At 43.4% G+C, this 21,689-nt stretch overlaps 2 protein-coding genes and 1 long non-coding RNA gene across 4 annotated transcripts; 1 reads left to right on the forward strand and 2 right to left on the reverse strand.

Moving 5' to 3' along the window:
* Window positions 1–3,723: 3,723 nt before the first annotated feature.
* LOC124058762 lies at window positions 3,724–9,435 on the reverse strand. 2 transcript variants are annotated; one of them, XM_046388296.1, is made up of 7 exons: window positions 8,679–9,435; window positions 8,228–8,310; window positions 7,696–7,915; window positions 6,001–6,116; window positions 5,598–5,709; window positions 4,726–4,927; window positions 3,724–4,372 (listed from the first exon to the last, which is right to left on the reverse strand). In XM_046388296.1, exons 3-7 carry the CDS (start codon window positions 7,778–7,780, stop codon window positions 4,042–4,044), a joined length of 846 nt encoding a protein of 281 aa, XP_046244252.1. In that variant the 5' UTR covers window positions 7,781–7,915; window positions 8,228–8,310; window positions 8,679–9,435; the 3' UTR covers window positions 3,724–4,041. The 2 variants fall into 2 exon arrangements, with proteins under 2 accessions (XP_046244252.1, XP_046244253.1); XM_046388297.1 differs by lacking the exon at window positions 8,679–9,435 and having other exon boundaries at window positions 8,228–8,558.
* Window positions 9,436–11,532: 2,097 nt separating this feature from the next.
* On the reverse strand, window positions 11,533–14,946 carry LOC124058765. Its single transcript, XM_046388300.1, has 4 exons — window positions 14,728–14,946; window positions 13,856–14,057; window positions 13,176–13,502; window positions 11,533–12,693 (listed from the first exon to the last, which is right to left on the reverse strand). The coding sequence occupies exons 1-4, from the start codon at window positions 14,819–14,821 to the stop codon at window positions 12,561–12,563; spliced, it is 756 nt and encodes a 251-aa protein (XP_046244256.1). The 5' UTR covers window positions 14,822–14,946; the 3' UTR covers window positions 11,533–12,560.
* Window positions 14,163–15,040, forward strand: LOC124058797. The gene is made up of 3 exons (XR_006843310.1): window positions 14,163–14,220; window positions 14,574–14,653; window positions 14,767–15,040. It is a non-coding gene; the product is annotated as an uncharacterized LOC124058797 (long non-coding RNA).
* Window positions 15,041–21,689: the final 6,649 nt, after the last annotated feature.

The raw sequence follows: 21,689 nt of genomic DNA on the forward strand, positions 1-21,689 counted from the left end.
ATTAAACTAGGCAGGGTGGTGAAGTTCAGTGCTAATTATTGCTTATCAGTGGACTCATCAGCAGGTGTTCGGGTGACATCAATCGGGTGACAAAAAATGAGTCTTTGTTGTACATGAAAGGTTTGCAAAAGTTCTTTTGTTCAAGTGTAAAACTTCACACACACTCAGTAATCAGATTACTGTCACAACATCCTGCTGCTATGATGAACTGTGCTGATCCAAACCCAAAGTCCACATTGTCAAAGTTTGGCTTCCTTTCGAGCAGAAACACTGAAACTCCTCGTCGTATTGCTAACGTTGCTTTGTGTGTCATTTGGTTCTCAGGCTCCACGTTTTCGACGGCGCAGAGGAGCAAACCCACGACCTTCGAGCCGCTGAGCCGCCGTGCTGCCCAAACTAAAAGCTTATGACGCGTCACGCAGCCTGGGAGGAAACTCTGCCTGGCAGACAAACTGAGGGGAGCAAAGTGAGAGAGTGACAGAGAGAGGCTCACAGGTGAACGGTGAACGGCTCAGAGGCTGCAGCTAAAAATAAACACACTGACGATCGTCAGTGCATTACAGGTAATTAAACTGTGCTGAAGCAGTGTGTGTGTGTGTGTGTGTGTGTGTGTGTGTCACATTTCTCAGTTCATGCCAAGACTGGGTGGATGATGTCAGAACTATGTGCCCCCCCCAGCTGGTGGCCTTTACAGGACTCCACCCAGAAACTCTATCCCTGCCCCCCTTTCTCAAGGCGGGACTGCTGCACCTCACTGGGGTGTACACAAGGCACGAAGGCCGAGCGAGGCCTCGCTGTTGTTCCACCTCTGGGCTGTGAGGTTAACTTGCGTGTGAAAGGAGTGTGTCGGCGAGGACAGGAGTGTGACGTTTTGTTGATGATGTGTTACGTGAGTGAGCCACAGCTAACTGAAACCGGAAGAACATCAGCTGAAAAAGTCTGCAAACTGGGGATACAACACGAGGTACCCTCAGAGGACGAGGACGAGCCGCCACAGAACAGGGACAGTAAAAGATCCTTATTGCCATCTCAGTCTCACAGAACCACACACTCGGGCGTGATGACGCCGTTGAAACATTTTTCCTAGCAGTGTTTATGACCTCTCTGTAAAAAGGTGCACTGAGAGGGCTGGAAAAACTCCACATCCAGGAGACCTCCGGGGAGCACTTCCAGCTCTCAGCGGGGGGCTCAGGTGAACCTCCAGACCCACCTGGAGCCAAGAACAGGTAGCCTGGTGTATAGACTCACACACAAACCAGTAGAAACGAGCTGCCATATACGATCAACCTTTCTTAGTGTAGGTGCCAGCTGATGGTATTTGTCGACTTTGTGGTGTTTAGTTTGTTACATGTCAGATTCAGTTTGTATTGGTCACAGATGGGGATGTGAGTCACATGGTGGGCTCATCATTTTACTGTAAATCTCCTAATCGTAACACATCTTTTGGAGTGATTTTTTTCTTGATAAGCCAGCGAGACCAGCAGGTTTTTCCCCTATTTAGCCTCTCTGCGACTATTTCTTTGCTCTTTTAGCATCGTTGCTCAATAATTAGTCCCAGACAGGACAAATTCACTGTGGAAACATCTGCTGCTCAGCATCAATTAAACCAAAGAGCTGATTGTTGAGTTTGGAAAAAAGGAAGCAAAGACACAAACAACACGAGTGGAGCTGAGACTGAAGCAGGATGAAATGAAAAGAAAAACCAAACAATATCTTCAGTTATTTATATTATTCATAAACATTTAGGCCTACCTGTACATGGTACACACTATATATATTTATATATGTATACATCCCCAAAGCATGTAAAATATGCGCATGACATCATCTGACCCAAAAGGTGTTTGATTATGCTATTTGTATATTTTATTGCTAAATGGAAGCATGACTCTCCCGTCCACTGACTTCATGAAAAGGTTTTGAATTGATGTGCTCAGCCATCAGATTTGAGCCCAGCAGTGAGTGTGGAGCTGCAGGTAAACAGTATTTTTACTGCAGGTTTTGGGTTTCAAGTAATTAAGTTAACTGAATATTAAACAGCACTAATTGTTTCAGCCAGGCTACATAGTGCATGAAACTGTGTTGTCATTGAAACAATATAAAGTGGACAAAGTTAAATATTAGTGCAACTCATACCAAGCAAATTGACACCTCAGATTATTCAAAGTTTCCATCTGTTACAGTTAGGTTGGTGCAAAATCACGCCTCACATGTTCAAATACCTTGTAAGTTTAGACAATAAAGCCTTTTACCGAGGTTCAAAATTAGCCAGATTAACTGTTTATTTCAGTTATTTATGACCTGCCTCATATTAAAACATAATATTTAAATACTTTTGAATAGTAGCTGCTTTAAGCTGCCAGGTAAGTTTAACCCAAAGAAATCTGGATTTGTTGAATGAATCCTGCATGCACACTTTTGAAACTCATAGGATCTTTTAAGATGAAGACAAAAAACAAAAACAAACACATAAGATCCTAAGTTAGTCCTAAGCTGAGAGGATTTAAGGCCAGCAGTGCCCCCTCCTGAAGCCTCTCTCTTCTGATGCTGCCTCGGGAGTTTTTCAGGACTTTGGGATTGCACCTCCCTGAACTATCAGGATATCAGTTTATGTTGGATGACTATTGTTGTGTTGTCATTTCAGTGTTAATGTTGCGCACTTAGTTTTGAAAGAACATGCAAAACACAAACAAACAAAAGACTCTTGTTGCTTTGGGTTGTTTTGAAAGATTGTCTTGACGCGTGGGGCCGACAGTTGACGCGAACATTAACGTTCAGTGCCATCCAGTGGTCGCCCTGTGGTACTGCAACACATTCACAGTTGAGTCAGAAGCAAATCAAGAGAAATATGGATGAAATACTCTGTAACTCGTCTTAAGTGGTTCGAGATGGTCGCAGTTGGAAACTCCATGCTCTTTACGCAGAGAATTAGATTTTTATTATTATAAAAATATTATTATATCTGTATGAATGTGTGCACAGCAGACGGTCACAAAAATACTCCAAAATGTCTCTCAAAATGTAGCTCATAATCAATAACTCTTTATAATTAAAAATGAATTAAGAATCAGCCGCTTTTATTTGCATGAAATACATATCAAAGTGTTGCTTTGCTGCCTTAACATTTAAACTAACAAGTTAACATTCTGCTCTTACATGACAAATACACTCTTAGTGGAAACTAAAATTAAATTTCAGTTATTTAAAAGAACTGTGAAAATCAGAATAGTTTCCAGTCTGAAGCTTTAATTACAAGCTGTAATTACAGTCCAGTGTATCCTGTCAGCTGTTTTGAAACTGAAGCTGCCAGTAAAAAAACATGTTAAAAGATTAAAATTAGTTAATCTTTAGTTCAGAAAATGTGAACTTCATAATTTTGCTTTGCACTTTAAAGCCTCTGAAAAAGGACTTTATTCAGAGGTTTTATTCAAATATGACAAAAGTGATCAAGAGGTTTAAAGTAAAAAGGAAAAGAAAAAGTAGCTCATAAATGTGTCATAACAGGTTAGCAGGTTAGCAATACGAATCACGTCAGCTTATCACACCTCGGTTCTTATTTTTGGAGACGCACATACACCCACACCCACATATGACACGAACAGAATCTGCTCTTAGTCGTCCTGCGGCAGAAGTCCACTTTCTGTGAGCACAGTATTGACCGCCGGGATCAAGAGGCGGCTGTAGCTGAGCAGTCGGCCGTCATAAACCAGTTCGTCCGGCGTCAGCTTTGGTTTTGTGGCAGCTCTGCACACACAGAAAGCACAGACGTGACATTTGAACACAAACTGAGCCGAACACCAACACCACAGAGGGGAAAAAGTTTGCACTTGAGAGATTTCTTTTAAATGTCCAGTGTGTAGGATTTAGTGACATCTGCTGGTCAGGCTGCACACTGCAGTCCACTGACCACCGCTCATCTACAGCCAATGTTTGATGTTGGTTTGATGGGTAATTTAATGGTAAAATACTCAACTCAACTTAAATTCATGTGATGATTTTCTGTTCCCAATTTGTTTTATTGTTTTTCTTGCATTAGAAAATCTACCTTGTGTGGTACAAGCGAGCGATACTCCTGTCCACCCACGCGCAGAGATTCCCTGGATTCAGCACTCCGTGGACGGTCAGGGTGACCGCGGCTCGAGGGTTCACTATGATCTTGAAGTTGCTGAAAAGAATTTTATGGTTGGGTTCGTGGTACAGGTGGTGCAGGATGTTCTGCCCAGGCACAAACTTCCAGCTGGGGCAGCAGAGGGTCAGATTGTCGGGGGAAGGAGGAGGCCGAGCGACGGTGGTGGGAAACACGAAATTCTCAAACATGTAACATCGATCACGGCCGTAATTCTTTTCCAGCTGGGGCAACAGCTCCAACCAGCTGGAAATAAAACAATTAAAAACATGCATGGGTAACATTTTTAAGACCAACAAGTGAGACAGACAAACAGAATATAAAGAATAAATGCTTTATAACACACTATGTGACTGTATAGGAAGCATCAGTAAGTGCTGTATGAACATTATAAACAATAAAGATACACTGTATTTCAAGTAGAAGTAAAGTGAATGCTTAATAAATGCTTTGTAACACTAACAATTGTTTATCCTTTGAGAAAGTTAAAACTCTACTCAGTAGTGAGTCCAGTTAGTGTCCTGTAAGAGCTGGATAAGATTTGATACGAGCCAAAGCACCAAAGGCAGATTTATCAAAACATGTAAAGAAAGCGCCACCTGTTGGCTGACTGTGGCAGAATCAGCTCGTCCACATCCTGCAGGGCGATGTACCTGGACTGGTACATATATCTGTACAGACAGTCATTGAGAGCGGGAATTTGGCCAAAGTAGTGGATGTCACCTGGATCGTACTGAGGCAGCCAGCTTCGAGATACGTGCAGAAATCTGGTCATGGGCCATGGAATCACCTCGACTAAACCTGAGGAGGAGACAGTGGAAGAATTAGAGACACACAAGTTAGCAGCCAAGTTTTAGTTTAAGCTTCACTGTCCTACAGCAGTGTCACAGCTGAACAACAGGTTCACCTTCTGATGAACTCGACGGGAGCTCCACAGTCTATCAGCTCCATGTGAAGATATAATGTAGACATCTGTTCATCAAGGCTTCTCATTAGCGATGACCATCATGGCAGGTCTTGTTGGACTACTTCTGCTCCCTTCTAGCTTCCACTGAGACTTGAGGCCTAATGATTTCTATGGCCTGGCTCGTCCACCTCGATGGTCAGCGAACAGGAAGCTGTTACTTGGACTTTGACAAAGTACTTCAGTTCGGCCTGCAGTTGGACACAGCGGCCAATAAGTTTGGTCTTTTGGGATTTCCAGTTTAAGAGAAGTCTGGTTCTGAAATGTGACTTCCTGTAACAAGTCACCTGTCACAAGGTGTTTTGTTGGTGTTGGTGTCTTTTTACTTGTTTGACTTGTGTTTCTGGTTAAAGGAGCACACTGCTGTCACAAACCTGTGGACTTGTTTTGTCCTATGAAATACTTGAACAGTTTTTTGTCTCAGTGCTGAAATGTGAGGCGAGCAAAGTGTTAATGCAATCACAAAAATTCCAAAAATATTCCACCTCCACCTCCATTGTACTCCACCTTTGTGTGTGTAGTAGTCCAGTATGCGCTGCGTTTCAGGACTGTTGCTGGTCTTGTAGATGACAACTCTGTTCACCCCCAGCAACTGCAGCATCTCCAGACTCTGGACCAGCTACAGAGGAACACAGGTTGACAGGCTGACACACTTTAGAGGCATGAAAATAATAGCCTATAAACAACAAGGAGTTAACAAGCGTGACTTCCAGTTGACCTTTTAGGAACCACAACAATCCCTGATATGTGAAGGGCCATTGCGGTTTGTGAGAGGAAGCCTCAGGGGGATTAAAACCATGAAACAAGAAGAAGCAAGATGAGTAAGCAATTACACTTTTCTTTTGGCGTTTTGCATTTCTTATCTCTTCCTGTCTCGGTCAGGATTGAAATCAGTAATATGTGATGTTACCTGAAGCACGTTTTTGAAGTCAAACATGGTGGAGAAGCAGACGGTGAAGTTGTAAGAAAAGGAGTCCCTTTTGGCATTCTGGTTCTTCACCTCCAAAATCTGTTTTTCATGTTTCTCTGAGCAAACACAGAAAAGAACCACAGACACGTTATGTCAGTTCTCTTTCATAATATTTCGCTCGATGTCTCACTATGGGATGCACGCCTCGCTGCAGACCTCAGAAGCACCAATCTCATTACGCCAATCCTGATTGGCTGGTGGAACCTGTCCGTCCACCCCAGGTAGTACCATCTACCTTAAATAGTTCATACGGACGGCAACACGTTATTCAAACACCTCTTCTCGCTCGGAGCATACCTCGTGTCCTGGGCTAGCTAGCTTGACTGTCCACAGACGGATCTTATTTAGCCTCTGTCGCTGGGTGCTACCTAGCTTTGGAGATTTTTTTGCTTTGTCGGTCACACCAGATCAATTTTCTGTGCTTTCCTCGCCCCACCACAGTCTGGTTAGCGCTGTCCTTGACATCCCACCACGGTTGATCGAGTTCCAAGCGTTAGCACACCAGCTATTCCCTCAGTTTCTTCACAGTAGCACACCAGCTACCTGCCTCTGCTAAGGTGGTGGGCGCAAGTTCTCCTATTGACCTTGTGGCTTTTGCTACCTCGCCAGGTGAGCAACGGTCGCATGAGTTATGTCCAGTCCGTGCAGTGCGCATGTACATGGAGAGGACGAGGGGTGTCAGGAGGAGCGATCAGCTGTTCGTCTCCTGGGCTAACCCTCATAAGGGGAAACCTGTCACAAAGCAGCATCTGTCCCACTGGGTGGTGGAGGCGATTGCTTTTGCTTATACGAGTCAGGGTTCGCAGTCACCTGTGGGCCTGCGAGCGCACTCGACTCGGGGCTTGGCCGCATCCTGGGCCTCATTCAGGGGAGTTTCTGTTCAGGACATCTGTGCTGCGGCGAGTTGGTCCTCGCCTCTCACTTTTGTCTGTTTCTATATGTTAGTGTGTGGCACGAGCGGTTTTGTTGTCCTGACGGGAACAGAGTATTTTTGCCTGTGGGTTGGTGGACACTTGATAAGCTTGTCTGGCAATACGGGAGCAACCATATCCCATAGTGAGACATCGAGCGAAATATTAATCAGAGAACATTAGGTTATTTTCATAACCCCGGTTCTCTGATTAATATGAGTGAGATGTCTCACCAGACAACCCTTCTTGCTTGGGCGAGTGAGAGGAGGTGCTTATCTTGAATAACGTGTTGCCGTCCGCATGAACTATTTAAGGTAGATGGCACTACCTGGGGCGGACGGACAGGTTCCACCAGCCAGTCAGGATTGGTATAATGAGATTGGTGCTTCTGAAGTCTGCAGTGAGGCGTGCATCCGATAGGGAGACATCTCACTCATATTACTCAGAGAACCGGGGTTATGCAAATAACCTAAAGTTCTTCAACTGTACTCTTAAAGTCCAGTGCCATCAAATAGGAAGACTTTGAAGACGCCAAATGTCTGCTGATGGACGGATGGATCAAACACTGCAGGTATTCACTGCATTATACCTAAAATCATATATTATTCTGTAAAATTGAATGACTATGAGAATCACCAAAGTCAGCAGGGTTGATACTGACTGATACCACACACATCCATGTTGCCGTCCCACAGCCCTGCTATGCTGAGAAACCCCTCAGTACCTTCAGAGTCGGCTGCAGCGGAGGTCACAGTGATGTGAGATGGGTTCTCACAGCCTGAGGGCAGAGGACACATGATGTCTGCCATCCCATATGGAAAGCCAAAGTGATCTCTGTTGATGTTCCTGATCCCTGTAGAGATGAGCGTTTGCTCCTGACAGCAGAGAAGGCAGCGATAATCTACCTGCTCGCTCCTCAGCACCACTGCAATAACACGAACCTGCTGCAGAGGACAAGGAGGTTAGCAAATACACTTTATTATTGTTTTGTTACACTGTAATACCAGAATAAGCAGAATAAGCTTTGGCAAAATGTTAGGTTTAGTTATGCTTACAGTCACTAATGGTTGAGATGATGTTTCCTGTCATGGCATAGTAATATTTCTCCCTTTCTGTGTGCATTAGTCTTTGAGTGTGTTTGAATGGTGTTTATGTTTCTCCTGTCTTATCAGTCAGCTTGTCAGTAACTGTGAGGCCTGTTTGAAACTGAGCAGCACACGGAGTAAAACCTGGCCGAGTTCGGTCTCTTCGCTAACCTTTGGTGCCGAGCGGTGCTCCAGATAAGCTGACAATAGCAGCGTCTTCGTCCCGTTGACCACCACAAATTGTCCCAGAGAAACTGCATGAGTGCAAAATGTTAAACCAAGATGTTAATCTGCGTATTTTCTCTGCTCTCTGCTGACCACACCCAGAGGTTGCAGTGTGAACCTTTCAGTAGAAAAAGTGCTGTGCTTTTAAGTTCGTTATGTTGATGAAAAGCATGATTAAAGTGATTATTTTTTCTGATTTCAGATAAACGTGGGAGCAGACTGTACAGTACCAGTTATTTTCATACCATATTGAATTTCTGATGGATGCAAATGGGGAAAAAGAATCTAAGAATCTAAGATAATAAACAGCAGCTGATGAGAACAGGAAGTTCAGGTGACATGTCACATTTTCTGAAGACCACAGCAGTGAGCAGCAGTCAGAGAAGGGCTGCCTTACCTACTCGTCCCAGACCACATTGTGGAGGCACCGGTTCCTGGACGGGGATCTGAGGCTCAGTCAGATTCTTGTGTCTGCTGCTGTGGTCTGTTGTCCCTGTCCTGTCCACAGCAAATGATTTTGTCAAATGACATTAAATTTTAAAGTGACGTTCAAAGAACAAGTCCAGAGTTGAGAGACGAGGAGCCTCATCACGAAGCCTGTTGTTCTGAGTGTAGTTTTTCTATTATTTAATCTTTCTTTTTTAAGCAGGAAGTCTCACTCTTTTCTCTTTTTTGAGACAGACCTTATCCAGTTTAAACAAAGACAAATCATATGTGAACTCAAATGAAGACATTCAGATGAATGCAGATAAACCCACAAAGGGAGGCTTGATACACTGCTGACAGTGTATTTAATATGAGATGTGTCACACTGATTTTCCAGAGAAAAAGTAGTTCCAATATGACCTCCCTCCTCCGTATCCGCCACACGTCAGGCCACAGCTGGAGTCCAGTTGAATGAATCTCAAATCACGGTCAGAGCAGACCAGGCTTAGTAGTTTCACTCACCTGTAGCTCCAGAGCAGCAGCATGAAACCGGCGTTGGTCACGACAAGAGCGACATACATGAAATGTCTGAACTGACTGTTGTAGGACACCAGGATCATATTGCTTCAGTTTTGCTGCTTTGGGCTCACACGGGTCTCACCGATCCAGGAGGAGACACCTGGACGAGCAGAAGGAAGTGAGTGACTTCTTTTCTCTCAGATGCTTCAGCTTCAGGTCCAAATGGTCAGAGAAACAGGAAACTATCCAAGTAGCTATGTGGACGGTCGCTCGCAGTAAAGGGAGCTCTGGTTGTAGACACTGGGCTGAGGTTCTTACATCAACGCTGACAGATAGAATGAAGTCTCACAAGTTTAAATCTTCACATCCCACCTGACAGAAACCTAACAGAAACCTGTCAGGTGGGATGAGCAGCAAGCAGTTGTCATGCAATTTGCATATTTTTCTTCTTTCTCCAGTTGGTGTCTTGGTGTGTCTGGAGGGCCTTGGGGGCCTGGAGGGCCTTGAGTCACTGTAGGCACAGGTGAACAGGTGAAAAAACTAATCCGACTGAATTTATTTACAGTGGTATGAAAAAGTTTGGGCACCCCTGATCATTTTCAGGATTTTCCTTTATAAATCATTGGTTGTTCGGATCAGCAATTTCAGTTAAATATATCATATAGCAGACAAACAGTGATATTTCAGAAGTGAAATGAAGTTTATAGGATTAACAGAAAGTGTGCAATAATTACTTAAACAACATTAGGCAGGTGCATAAATTTGGGCACCACAACAGAAAAATGACATCAATATTTCGTAGATCCTCCTTTTGCAGAAATAACAGCCTCTAAACGCTTCCTATAGCTTCCAATGAGGGTCTGGAGTCTGGTTGAAGGTATTTTTGACCATTCTTCTTTACAAAAAATCTCCAGTTCAGTCAGGTTTGATGGTTTCCGAGCATGGACAGCCCGCTTTAAATCACACCACAGATTTTCAATAATGTTCAGGTCTGGGGACTGAGATGGCCATTCCAGAACGTTGTAGTTGTTCCTCTGCATGAATGCCTTTGTAGAGTTTGAGCAGTGTTTGGGGTCGTTGTCTTGTTGAAGTATCCAGCCCCGGCGCAACTTCAACTTTGTCACTGATTCTTGAACATTGTTGGCAAGAATCTGCTGATACTGACTGGAATCCATGCGACCTTCAACTTTTACAAGATTGCCAGTACCTGCACTGGCCACACAGCCCCACAGCATGATGGAACCACCACCAAATTTTACTGTGGGTAGCAAGTGTTTGTCTTGGAATGCTGTGTTCTTCTTCCGCCATGCATACCGCCCCTTGTTATGTCCAAATAACTCAATTTTACATTCATCAGTCCACAGCACCTTATTCCAAAAGGAAGCTGGCTTGTCCAAATGTGCTTTAGCATACCTCAAGCGACTCTGTTTGTGGCATGTGCGTAGAAAAGGCTTCCGCCGCATTACTCTCCCATACAGCATCTCCTTGTGCAAAGTGCGCTGAATAGTTGAACGATGCACAGTGACACCATCTGCAGCAAGATCATGTTGTAGGTCTTTGGAGCTGGTCTGTGGGTTGAGTTTGACCGTTCTCACCATTCCTCGCCTCTGCTTATCAGAGATTTTTCTTGGCCTGCCACTCCGGGCCTTAACTAGGACTGTGCCTGTGGTCTTCCATTTCCTCACTATGTTCCTCACAGTGGAAACTGACAGCTTAAATCTCTGAGCCAGCTTTTTGTATCCTTCCCCTAAACCATGATGTTGGACAATCTTTGTTTTCAGGTCATTTGAGAGTTGTTTTGAGGCTCCCATGTTGCCACTCCTCAGAGAAGATGCAAAAGGGAGAACAACTTGCTACTGGCCACCTGAAATACCCTTTCTCATGATCGGATTCACCTGTGTATGTAGGTCAAGGGTCAATGAGCTTACCAAACAAACTTTGTGTTCCAATAATTAGTGCTAAAGGTACTCAAATCAATAAAACAACAAGGGTGCCCAAATTTATGCACCTGCCTAATGTTGTTTAAGTAATTGTTGCACACTTTCTGTTAATCCTATAAACTTCATTTCACTTCTGAAATATCACTGTGTTTGTCTGCTATATGATATATTTAACTGAAATTGCTGATCCGAACAACCAATGATTTATAAAGGAAAATCCTGAAAATGATCAGGGGTGCCCAAACACATAAGATCCTAAGTTAGTCCTAAGCTGAGAGGATTTAAGGCCAGCAGTGCCCCCTCCTGAAGCCTCTCTCTTCTGATGCTGCCTCGGGAGTTTTTCAGGACTTTGGGATTGCACCTCCCTGAACTATCAGGATATCAGTTTATGTTGGATTACTATTGTTGTGTTGTCATTTCAGTGTTAATGTTGCGCACTTAGTTTTGAAAGAACATGCAAAACACAAACAAACAAAAGACTCTTGTTGCTTTGGGTTGTTTTATTTTGAAAGATTGTCTTGACGCGTGGGGCCGACAGTTGACGCGAACATTAACGTTCAGTGCCATCCAGTGGTCGCCCTGTGGTACTGCAACACATTCACAGTTGAGTCAGAAGCAAATCAAGAGAAATATGGATGAAATACTCTGTAACTCGTCTTAAGTGGTTCGAGATGGTCGCAGTTGGAGACTCCATGCTCTTTAAGTAGAGAATTAGATTTTTATTATTGTAAAAATATTATTATATCTGTATGAATGTGTGCACAGCAGACGGTCACAAAAATACTCCAAAATGTCTCTCAAAATGTAGCTCATAATCAATAACTCTTTATAATTAAAAATGAATTAAGAATCAGCCGCTTTTATTTGCATGAAATACATATCAAAGTGTTGCTTTGCTGCCTTAACATTTAAACTAACAAGTTAACATTCTGCTCTTACATGACAAATACACTCTTAGTGGAAACTAAAATTAAATTTCAGTTATTTAAAAGAACTGTGAAAATCAGAATAGTTTCCAGTCTGAAGCTTTAATTACAAGCTGTAATTACAGTCCAGTGTATCCTGTCAGCTGTTTTGAAACTGAAGCTGCCAGTAAAAAAACATGTTAAAAGATTAAAATTAGTTAATCTTTAGTTCAGAAAATGTGAACTTCATAATTTTGCTTTGCACTTTAAAGCCTCTGAAAAAGGACTTTATTCAGAGGTTTTATTCAAATATGACAAAAGTGATCAAGAGGTTTAAAGTAAAAAGGAAAAGAAAAAGTAGCTCATAAATGTGTCATAACAGGTTAGCAGGTTAGCAATACGAATCACGTCAGCTTATCACACCTCGGTTCTTATTTTTGGAGACGCACATACACCCACACCCACATATGACACGAACAGAATCTGCTCTTAGTCGTCCTGCGGCAGAAGTCCACTTTCTGTGAGCACAGTATTGACCGCCGGGATCAAGAGGCGGCTGTAGCTGAGCAGTCGGCCGTCATAAACCAGTTTGTCCGGCGTCAGCTTTGGTTTTGTGGCAGCTCTGCACACACAGAAAGCACAGACGTGACATTTGAACACAAACTGAGCCGAACACCAACACCCACAGAGGGGAAAAAGTTTGCACTTGAGAGATTTCTTTTAAATGCCCAGTGTGTAGGATTTAGTGACATCTGCTGGTCAGGCTGCACACTGCAGTCCACTGACCACCGCTCATCTACAGCCAATGTTTCATTTGTCCTTTCTGGTCTACTGTACAAACGTAGCAAGCTGCTCCTCAGTAGATATAAAAAACTTATTCTAAGATATCAAAAACACAACCGTTCTTAGTTATAAAACACTAATGAAGACATCATTATAAATACTTTATTCTAATTAAATCCGACACACTGGACGTCAGATCTTCCATATCTAAGGAGTCAGTTGGGTAATTTAATAGTAAAATACTGAAACTCAACTTAAATTCATGTGATGATTTTCTGTTCCCAATTTGTTTTATTGTTTTTCTTGCATTAGAAAATCTACCTTGTGTGGTACATGCGAGCGATACTCCTGTCCACCCACGCGCAGAGATTCCCTGGATTCAGCACTCCGTGGACGGTCAGGGTGACCGCGGCTCGAGGGTTCACTATGATCTTGAAGTTGTTCCAATGAATTTTACTGTTGGGTTCGTGGTACAGGTGGTGCAGGATGTTCTGCCCAGGCACAAACTTCCAGCTGGGGCAGCAGAGGGTCAGATTGTCGGGGGAAGGAGGAGGCCGAGCGACGGTGGTGGGAAACACGAAATTCTTAAACATGTAACATCGATCACGGCCGTAATGCTTTTCCAGCTGGGGCAACAGCTCCAACCAGCTGAAAATAAAACAATTAAAAACATGCATGGGTAACATTTTTAAGACCAACAAGTGAGACAGACAAACAGAATATAAAGAATAAATGTTTTATAACACACTATGTGACTGTATAGGAAGCATCAGTAAGTGCTGTATGAACATTATAAACAATAAAGATACACTGTATTTCAAGTAGAAGTAAAGTGAATGCTTAATAAATGCTTTGTAACACTAACAATTGTTTATCCTTTGAGAAAGTTAAAACTCTACTCAGTAGTGAGTCCAGTTAGTGTCCTGTAACAGCTGGATAAGATTTGATACGAGCCAAAGCACCAAAGGCAGATTTATCAAAACATGTAAAGAAAGCGCCACCTGTTGGCTGACTGTGGCAGAATCAGCTCGTCCACATCCTGCAGGGCAATGTACCTGGACTGGTACATATATCTGTACAGACAGTCATTGAGAGCGGGAATTTGGCCAAAGTAGTGGATGTCACCTGGATCGTACTGAGGCAGCCAGCTTCGAGATACGTGCAGAAATCTGGTCATGGGCCAGGGAATCACCTCGACTAAACCTGAGGAGGAGACAGTGGAAGAATTAGAGACACACAAGTTAGCAGCCAAGTTTTAGTTTAAGCTTCACTGTCCTACAGCAGTGTCACAGCTGAACAACAGGTTCACCTTCTGATGAACTCGACGGAAGCTCCACAGTCTATCAGCTCCATGTGAAGATATAATGTAGACATCTGTTCATCAAGGCTTCTCATTAGCGATGACCATCATGGCAGGTCGTGTTGGACTACTTCTGCTCCCTTCTAGCTTCCAGTGAGACTTGAGGCCTAATGATTTCTATGGCCTGGCTCGTCCACCTCGATGGTCAGCGAGCAGGAAGCTGTTACTTGGACTTTGACAAAGTACTTCAGTTCGGCCTGCAGTTGGACACAGCGGCCAATAAGTTTGGTCTTTTGGGATTTCCAGTTTAAGAGAAGTCTGGTTCTGAAATGTGACTTCCTGTAACAAGTCACCTGTCACAAGGTGTTTTGTTGGTGTTGGTGTCTTTTTACTTGTTTGACTTGTGTTTCTGGTTAAAGGAGCACACTGCTGTCACAAACCTGTGGACTTGTTTTGTCCTATGAAATACTTGAACAGTTTTTTGTCTCAGTGCTGAAAGGTGAGGCGAGCAAAGTGTTAATGCAATCACAAAAATTCCAAAAATATTCCACCTCCACCTCCATTGTACTCCACCTTTGTGTGTGTAGTAGTCCAGTATGCGCTGCGTTTCAGGACTGTTGCTGGTCTTGTAGATGACAACTCTGTTCACCCCCAGCAACTGCAGCATCTCCAGACTCTGGACCAGCTACAGAGGAACACAGGTTGACAGGCTGACACACTCTAGAGGCATGAAAATAATAGCCTATAAACAACAAGGAGTTAACAAGCGTGACTTCCAGTTGACCTTTTAGGAACCACAACAATCCCTGATATGTGAAGGGCCATTGCGGTTTGTGAGAGGAAGCCTCAGGGGGATTAAAACCATGAAACAAGAAGAAGCAAGATGAGTAAGCAATTACACTTTTCTTTTGGCGTTTTGCATTTCTTATCTCTTCCTGTCTCGGTCAGGATTGAAATCAGTAATATGTGATGTTACCTGCAGCGCATTTTTGAAGTCAAACATGGTGGAGAAGCAGACGGTGAAGTTGTAAGAAAAGGAGTCCCTTTTGGCATTCTGGTTCTTCACCTCCAAAATCTGTTTTTCATGTTTCTCTGAGCAAACACAGAAAAGAACCACAGACACATTATGTCAGTTCTTCAATTGTACTCTTAAAGTCCAGTGCCCTCAAATAGTTAATTTAATTTCAGTTTATTTATATAGCACCTTATACAACCAAAATTGTCTCCAGGTGCTTTACAGAGACCCAGAGCCTGAACCCCCAAGCAAGCAGACATTGGCAAGGAAAAACTCCCTTTTAACAGGAAGAAACCTTGAGCAGGACCCGGCTTGCAAGGGAGAACCATCCTGCCGATCGTAGGCAGCATAGGCCTATAGCAGTGTAGCTATGATAGAGATAGATTAACAGTTAGTCAGACCTATTGTTCCTGTGGCTGTCTGTCTGACAGAGAAGTGACTGTAACTATGCCTACCAGCCCTACACACTTTGTCTGAGGCTAACTATATGCTTTACTAAACAGAAAGGTTTTAAGTCTGGTCTCTAAAGTGGAGGTGGTGTCTGCCTGTCGAACCCAGATTGGGAGCTGGTTCCACAGTAGGGGTGCCTGATAGCTAAAGGCTCGTCCTCCTGTTCTACTTTTATGAATTCTGGGAACTGCAAGTAAACCTGCACTCTGTGATCTGAGTGTTCTATTGGGAATATATGGGACTATTAGATCCTGCAGGTATGATGGGGCTGGTCCATTTAGGGCCTTATATGTAAGAAGGAGAATTTTAAAGTCTATTCTGAATTGTACCGGAAGCCAGTGAAGAGAAGCTAAGATGGTGGAGATATGATCCCTTTTACTGATTCCTGTTAAAACTCTAGCTGCTGCATTCTGGATCAGCTGCAGGCTATTAACAGAGTAATTTGGACATCCTGACAATAGTGAGTCACAGTAGTCCAGCCTAGAAGTAACGAAAGCATGAACAAGTTTTTCAGCATCACTCTGAGAGAGGACGCTCCTAATCTTAGCAATATTACGGAGGTGAAAGAAGGCGGTCTTAGAGGTCTGTTTAATGTGATGGATAAATGACAATGGATATCAGCCTATAGTTTGCTAAGATGTCTGGGTCAAGTGAAGGTTTTTTAAGTAAAAGGTTTTAAACGCCTGTGATACATAACCTGTTGTTAAAGACAAGTTGATCTGATCTAAGAAGGAAACGCCAATCAAGGGAAAGACGTCCTTGAGGAGCTTAGTTGGGATGGGGTCTAAGAGACATGTAGTTGGGTTAGATTTGTTAATGCTGGAGGTCAGCTCAGGGAGGTCTATGGGCAGGAAGCTGTCCAGAGATGGAGGAGGATTAAAAGAAGTTTCTGGCAGTATGTTGGCTACTCTGGGAAGATCTTTATTGATTTTTTCTCTAATGTTATTGATTTTATTAGTGAAGAAACTCATGAAGTCTTCACTACTAAGAGCTGCAGGAATACAAGGTTCAACAGAGCTGTGACTCTTGGTCAGCCTGGCTACAGTGTTAAAGAGAAAATGTGGGTTGTTCTTGTTTTGCTCTATTAATGATGAATAATAAGCTGTTCTGGCTTCACGAAGGGCCTTTTTTGTGTCAGTAGACTGTCTTTCCAGGCCCTCTGGGATTCAGCTGATTTGGAGGAGTACCACTTCCTCTCCATCCGTCTTGATGTTTGCTTGAGTGTTCGCATTTTTGAATTATACCAAGGAGCTCGCCTCCTATGATTTGTAACCTTTTTTCTCAGTGGGGCAACCATTATTGTCTGAAGGACACCTATTGAATCTAAGAGTGAGTTAAAGGCTGACTTAAGACTGTCAGAGTCAACATCCATATGAATGTTAAAGTCACCCACTATAATGACTTTATCTGTACTGAGACTCTCACATGAGCTATAGATAGATTTAGGTTTGGGGTTAATCTGAAGACTGGAGTGGTAGATTGCTGCCACTCCTCCTCCTCGGCCTGTGCCTCGAGGAACATGATAATTAATATAACCAGACGGAGTTGATTCATTTAAACTAACATACTCTTCATCCCGTAACCAAGTCTCAGTGAGGCAGAATATATCGGACTGATGATCAATAATTAGATCACTGACTAGGAGGGATTTAGAGTGGAGGGATCGTATATTGAATAATCCACATCTGACCGTCCTATTTTTTGGGTCTAAATGCTTGCTAGTTTGTATTTTTATGAGGTTATTATGATTAACACTTCTTTAATTTTGTGCTGGTTGGACTATGGGAGGACGAGGCACTGACACTATTTCTATGGGACTGTTAAACTTTACTGTGTGCATTTATATTTATTATACTTTTTTTAATATTTATTCTAATTTTAACGGAGGGCGGCAGTCCTACAGAAGCAGCAGAGAAGTGTGTAAGACAGCGACTCTGCCTCTTGGCCTCGACCCTGGGTTGTCAGGGGGTTGGTTGTCACGTAAACTTGGCCATATTGGTAGAAACAAGAGCCGCACCACCCCAAGTGGGATGAATGCCGTCTCTGCTAATAAGGTCAGGTTTTCCCCAGAAAGTCTAACAGGTATCTATAAAATAGGAAGACTCTGAAGACGCCAAATGTCTGCTGATGGATGGATGGATCAAACACTGCAAAATCATATATTATTCTGTAAAATTGAATGACTATGAGAATCACCAAAGTCAGCAGGGTTGATACTGACTGATACCACACACATCCATGTTGCCGTCCCACAGCCCTGCTATGCTGAGAAACCCCTCAGTACCTTCAGAGTCGGCTGCAGCGGAGGTCACAGTGATGTGAGATGGGTTCTCACAGCCTGAGGGCAGAGGACACATGATGTCTGCCATCCCATATGGAAAGCCAAAGTGATCTCTGTTGATGTTCCTGATCCCTGTAGAGATGAGCGTTTGCTCCTGACAGCAGAGAAGGCAGCGATAATCTACCTGCTCGCTCCTCAGCACCACTGCAATAACACGAACCTGCTGCAGAGGACAAGGAGGTTAGCAAATACACTTTATTATTGTTTTGTTACACTGTAATACCAGAATAAGCAGAATAAGCTTTGGCAAAATGTTAGGTTTAGTTATGCTTACAGTCACTAATGGTTGAGATGATGTTTCCTGTCATGGCATAGTAATATTTCTCCCTTTCTGTGTGCATTAGTCTTTGAGTGTGTTTGAATGGTGTTTATGTTTCTCCTGTCTTATCAGTCAGCTTGTCAGTAACTGTGAGGCCTGTTTGAAACTGAGCAGCACACGGAGTAAAACCTGGCCGAGTTCGGTCTCTTCGCTAACCTTTGGTGCCGAGCGGTGCTCCAGATAAGCTGACAATAGCAGCGTCTTCGTCCCGTTGACCACCACAAATTGTCCCAGAGAAACTGCATGAGTGCAAAATGTTAAACCAAGATGTTAATCTGCGTATTTTCTCTGCTCTCTGCTGACCACACCCAGAGGTTGCAGTGTGAACCTTTCAGTAGAAAAAGTGCTGTGCTTTTAAGTTCGTTATGTTGATGAAAAGCATGATTAAAGTGATTATTTTTTCTGATTTCAGATAAACGTGGGAGCAGACTGTACAGTACCAGTTATTTTCATACCATATTGAATTTCTGATGGATGCAAATGGGGAAAAAGAATCTAAGAATCTAAGATAATAAACAGCAGCTGATGAGAACAGGAAGTTCAGGTGACATGTCACATTTTCTGAAGACCACAGCAGTGAGCAGCAGTCAGAGAAGGGCTGCCTTACCTACTCGTCCCAGACCACATTGTGGAGGCACCGGTTCCTGGACGGGGATCTGAGGCTCAGTCAGATTCTTGTGTCTGCTGCTGTGGTCTGTTGTCCCTGTCCTGTCCACAGCAAATGATTTTGTCAAATGACATTAAATTTTAAAGTGACGTTCAAAGAACAAGTCCAGAGTTGAGAGACGAGGAGCCTCATCACGAAGCCTGTTGTTCTGAGTGTAGTTTTTCTATTATTTAATCTTTCTTTTTTAAGCAGGAAGTCTCACTCTTTTCTCTTTTTTGAGACAGACCTTATCCAGTTTAAACAAAGACAAATCATATGTGAACTCAAATGAAGACATTCAGATGAATGCAGATAAACCCACAAAGGGAGGCTTGATACACTGCTGACAGTGTATTTAATATGAGATGTGTCACACTGATTTTCCAGAGAAAAAGTAGTTCCAATATGACCTCCCTCCTCCGTATCCGCCACACGTCAGGCCACAGCTGGAGTCCAGTTGAATGAATCTCAAATCACGGTCAGAGCAGACCAGGCTTAGTAGTTTCACTCACCTGTAGCTCCAGAGCAGCAGCATGAAACCGACCTTGGTCACGACAAGAGCGACATACATGAAATGTCTGAACTGACTGTTGTAGGACACCGGGATCATATTGCTTCAGTTTTGCTGCTTTGGGCTCACACGGGTCTCACCGATCCAGGAGGAGACACCTGGACGAGCAGAAGGAAGTGAGTGACTTCTTTTCTCTCAGATGCTTCAGCTTCAGGTCCAAACGGTCAGAGAAACAGGAAACTATCCAAGTAGCTATGTGGACGGTCGCTCGCAGTAAAGTGAGCTCTGGTTGTAGACACTGGGCTGAGGTTCTTACATCAACGCTGACAGATAGAATGAAGTCTCACAAGTTTAAATCTTCAACCCACCTGACAGAAACCTGTCAGGTGGGATGAGCAGCAAGCAGTTGTCATGCAATTTGCATATTTTTCTTCTTTCTCCAATTGGTGTCTTGGTGTGTCTGGAGGGCCTTGGGGGCCTGGAGGGCCTTGAGTCACTGTAGGCACAGGTGAACAGGTGAAAAAACTAATCCGACTGAATTTATTTAAGTTAAATTTAATAATAGTTTTCTGATGCTGTCAAGTTGACCCTTAAAATTGAATTTGGATCATTTTTCTTGATGATAAAAGTATGGTGTTGGGGGTGAACATTTTTCAGGGCCAAACCAGAACAGGTTTGATAGTCACAGACTGACAGATAGAACTGTGTAATACTGGACTTTTATCCTTATGCAGTATAATTACTGTTTCACGACAATCTCTTCAACATGCATCGTACTTCTGTGTGTTTTGCCAGTCATTTTAACACAAAAATGCTTCCTGCTCATACTGGCCAATTAAAGACTTTTTAGTACAAATTTCCTTGTCCTGTTGGAGGGTTTCCTGACTCTGAAATCGCCGCCAGTCGCTCAGCGGGGAAATGCGATTAAACTAGGCAGGCTGGTGAAGTTCAGTGCTAATTATTGCTTATCAGTGGACTCACCAGCAGGTGTTCGGGTCCAGGTCACGAAGCAGAGTCGGGGTATGCAAGGTTCACGGCAACCAGGAGGAGCTGCCAAGGATCGGGACTGACGGGAAGCCTCCTGGGACAGACAGGTAGAATGTGACACATCATCCCTTCAGGTTAACTTCAGTTGAGAGGAGTGAGAAATCATATGACATGTTGTAACGTCCATCACATGTCCCTTCAACGTGTCCTCCCAGAACAGGCAGAGCAGAAGAACAAAGTCTGGAAGGTAAAAGGTCCTCAGCAGAAGCAGAATTTAGAACACAAAAATATGAACCCAATTGATTTTTATATCAGTGTTCTAATAGTGAACGTGTTGCTGTAGGGTAGCCTGTGGCAGGTTCCAATTATATTATTCTATTTACTTTTTTCAAAAAAATATTGAAGAATATGTTAGAAAGATTCAAGGATTCAAGGAACTTTATTGTCATTTCACACATGTAGAAACATGAGGTGGAACGAAATTAGTTTCCACTTTATAAAACAACTCTACATAAATATAAAAAACAATCAGAATATATATATATATATATATATATATATATATATATATATATATATATATATATATATGTATATAAACAGTGAACAGGGAGCAACAATATTTACAGCAGTACTGCGGTATTGTGCAAATGGTGGAGTAGTGCAATGACAGTAGTGCAAATGAGATGAGTAGTGCAGAGTTCTGTGCAAATGGCTGCATTGCGCAATGTTCCATGGATGGTTGTCGGGAAGGGGTGTGTGTGTGTGTGTGTGTGCGTGGGGTGTAAGGTATGGGGTAGCAGCAGGGGCTACAGAGGACCTCCAGAGTTCAACAGTCTCTCAGCTTCTGGGAAGAAGCTGTTCCTCAGTCTGGTGGTCCTGCTCTTGATGCTCCGCAGCCTCCTGCCTGAGGGGAGAGGGGCAAACAGTTTGTGTGAGGGGTGGGTGGGGTCCTTCATGATGCAGGTGCTTTTCCTGCACCTGGAGGTGTAAATGTCTGTGGTGGTGGACAGGCTGTGTCCCACAGTCTTCTGTGCAGCTTTCACCACCCTCTGCAGAGACTTTTTCTCTGCTGCAGAGCAGCTGCCGTGCCACACAGTGATGCAGGAGCACAGGACGCTCTCCACCACACATCTGTAGAAGGATGTGAGGACCGAACTCCCCAGTCCGGCACGCCTCAGCCTCCTGAGGAAGTAGAGGCGCTGGTGTGCCTTCCTGATGAGGCAGGAAGTGTTGTTGCTCCAGGTGAGGTCGTCTGTTATATGG

Source organism: Scatophagus argus, chromosome 5 (assembly GCF_020382885.2).
Source record: "Scatophagus argus isolate fScaArg1 chromosome 5, fScaArg1.pri, whole genome shotgun sequence".
Taxonomy (NCBI): Eukaryota; Metazoa; Chordata; class Actinopteri; family Scatophagidae; genus Scatophagus; species Scatophagus argus.

Bases quoted from the DNA above. Each gene is read 5' to 3' on its own strand.
- LOC124058762 (XM_046388296.1), bottom strand. From the start codon at position 7,780: ATGGCAGACATCATGTGTCCTCTGCCCTCAGGCTGTGAGAACCCATCT. The intron at 5,710-6,000 runs GTAACATCACAT...GTTCCTCTGTAG, and splicing joins ACTTCAAAAACGTGCTTCAG to CTGGTCCAGAGTCTGGAGAT. The intron at 4,373-4,725 runs GTGGCGCTTTCT...TTTTATTTCCAG, and splicing joins CTGCCACAGTCAGCCAACAG to CTGGTTGGAGCTGTTGCCCC.
- LOC124058765 (XM_046388300.1), bottom strand. From the start codon at position 14,821: ATGCTGCAGTTGCTGGGGGTGAACAGAGTTGTCATCTACAAGACCAGC. The intron at 13,503-13,855 runs GTGGCGCTTTCT...TTTTATTTTCAG, and splicing joins CTGCCACAGTCAGCCAACAG to CTGGTTGGAGCTGTTGCCCC. The intron at 12,694-13,175 runs GTAGATTTTCTA...CTGTGTGTGCAG, and splicing joins GCTCGCATGTACCACACAAG to AGCTGCCACAAAACCAAAGC.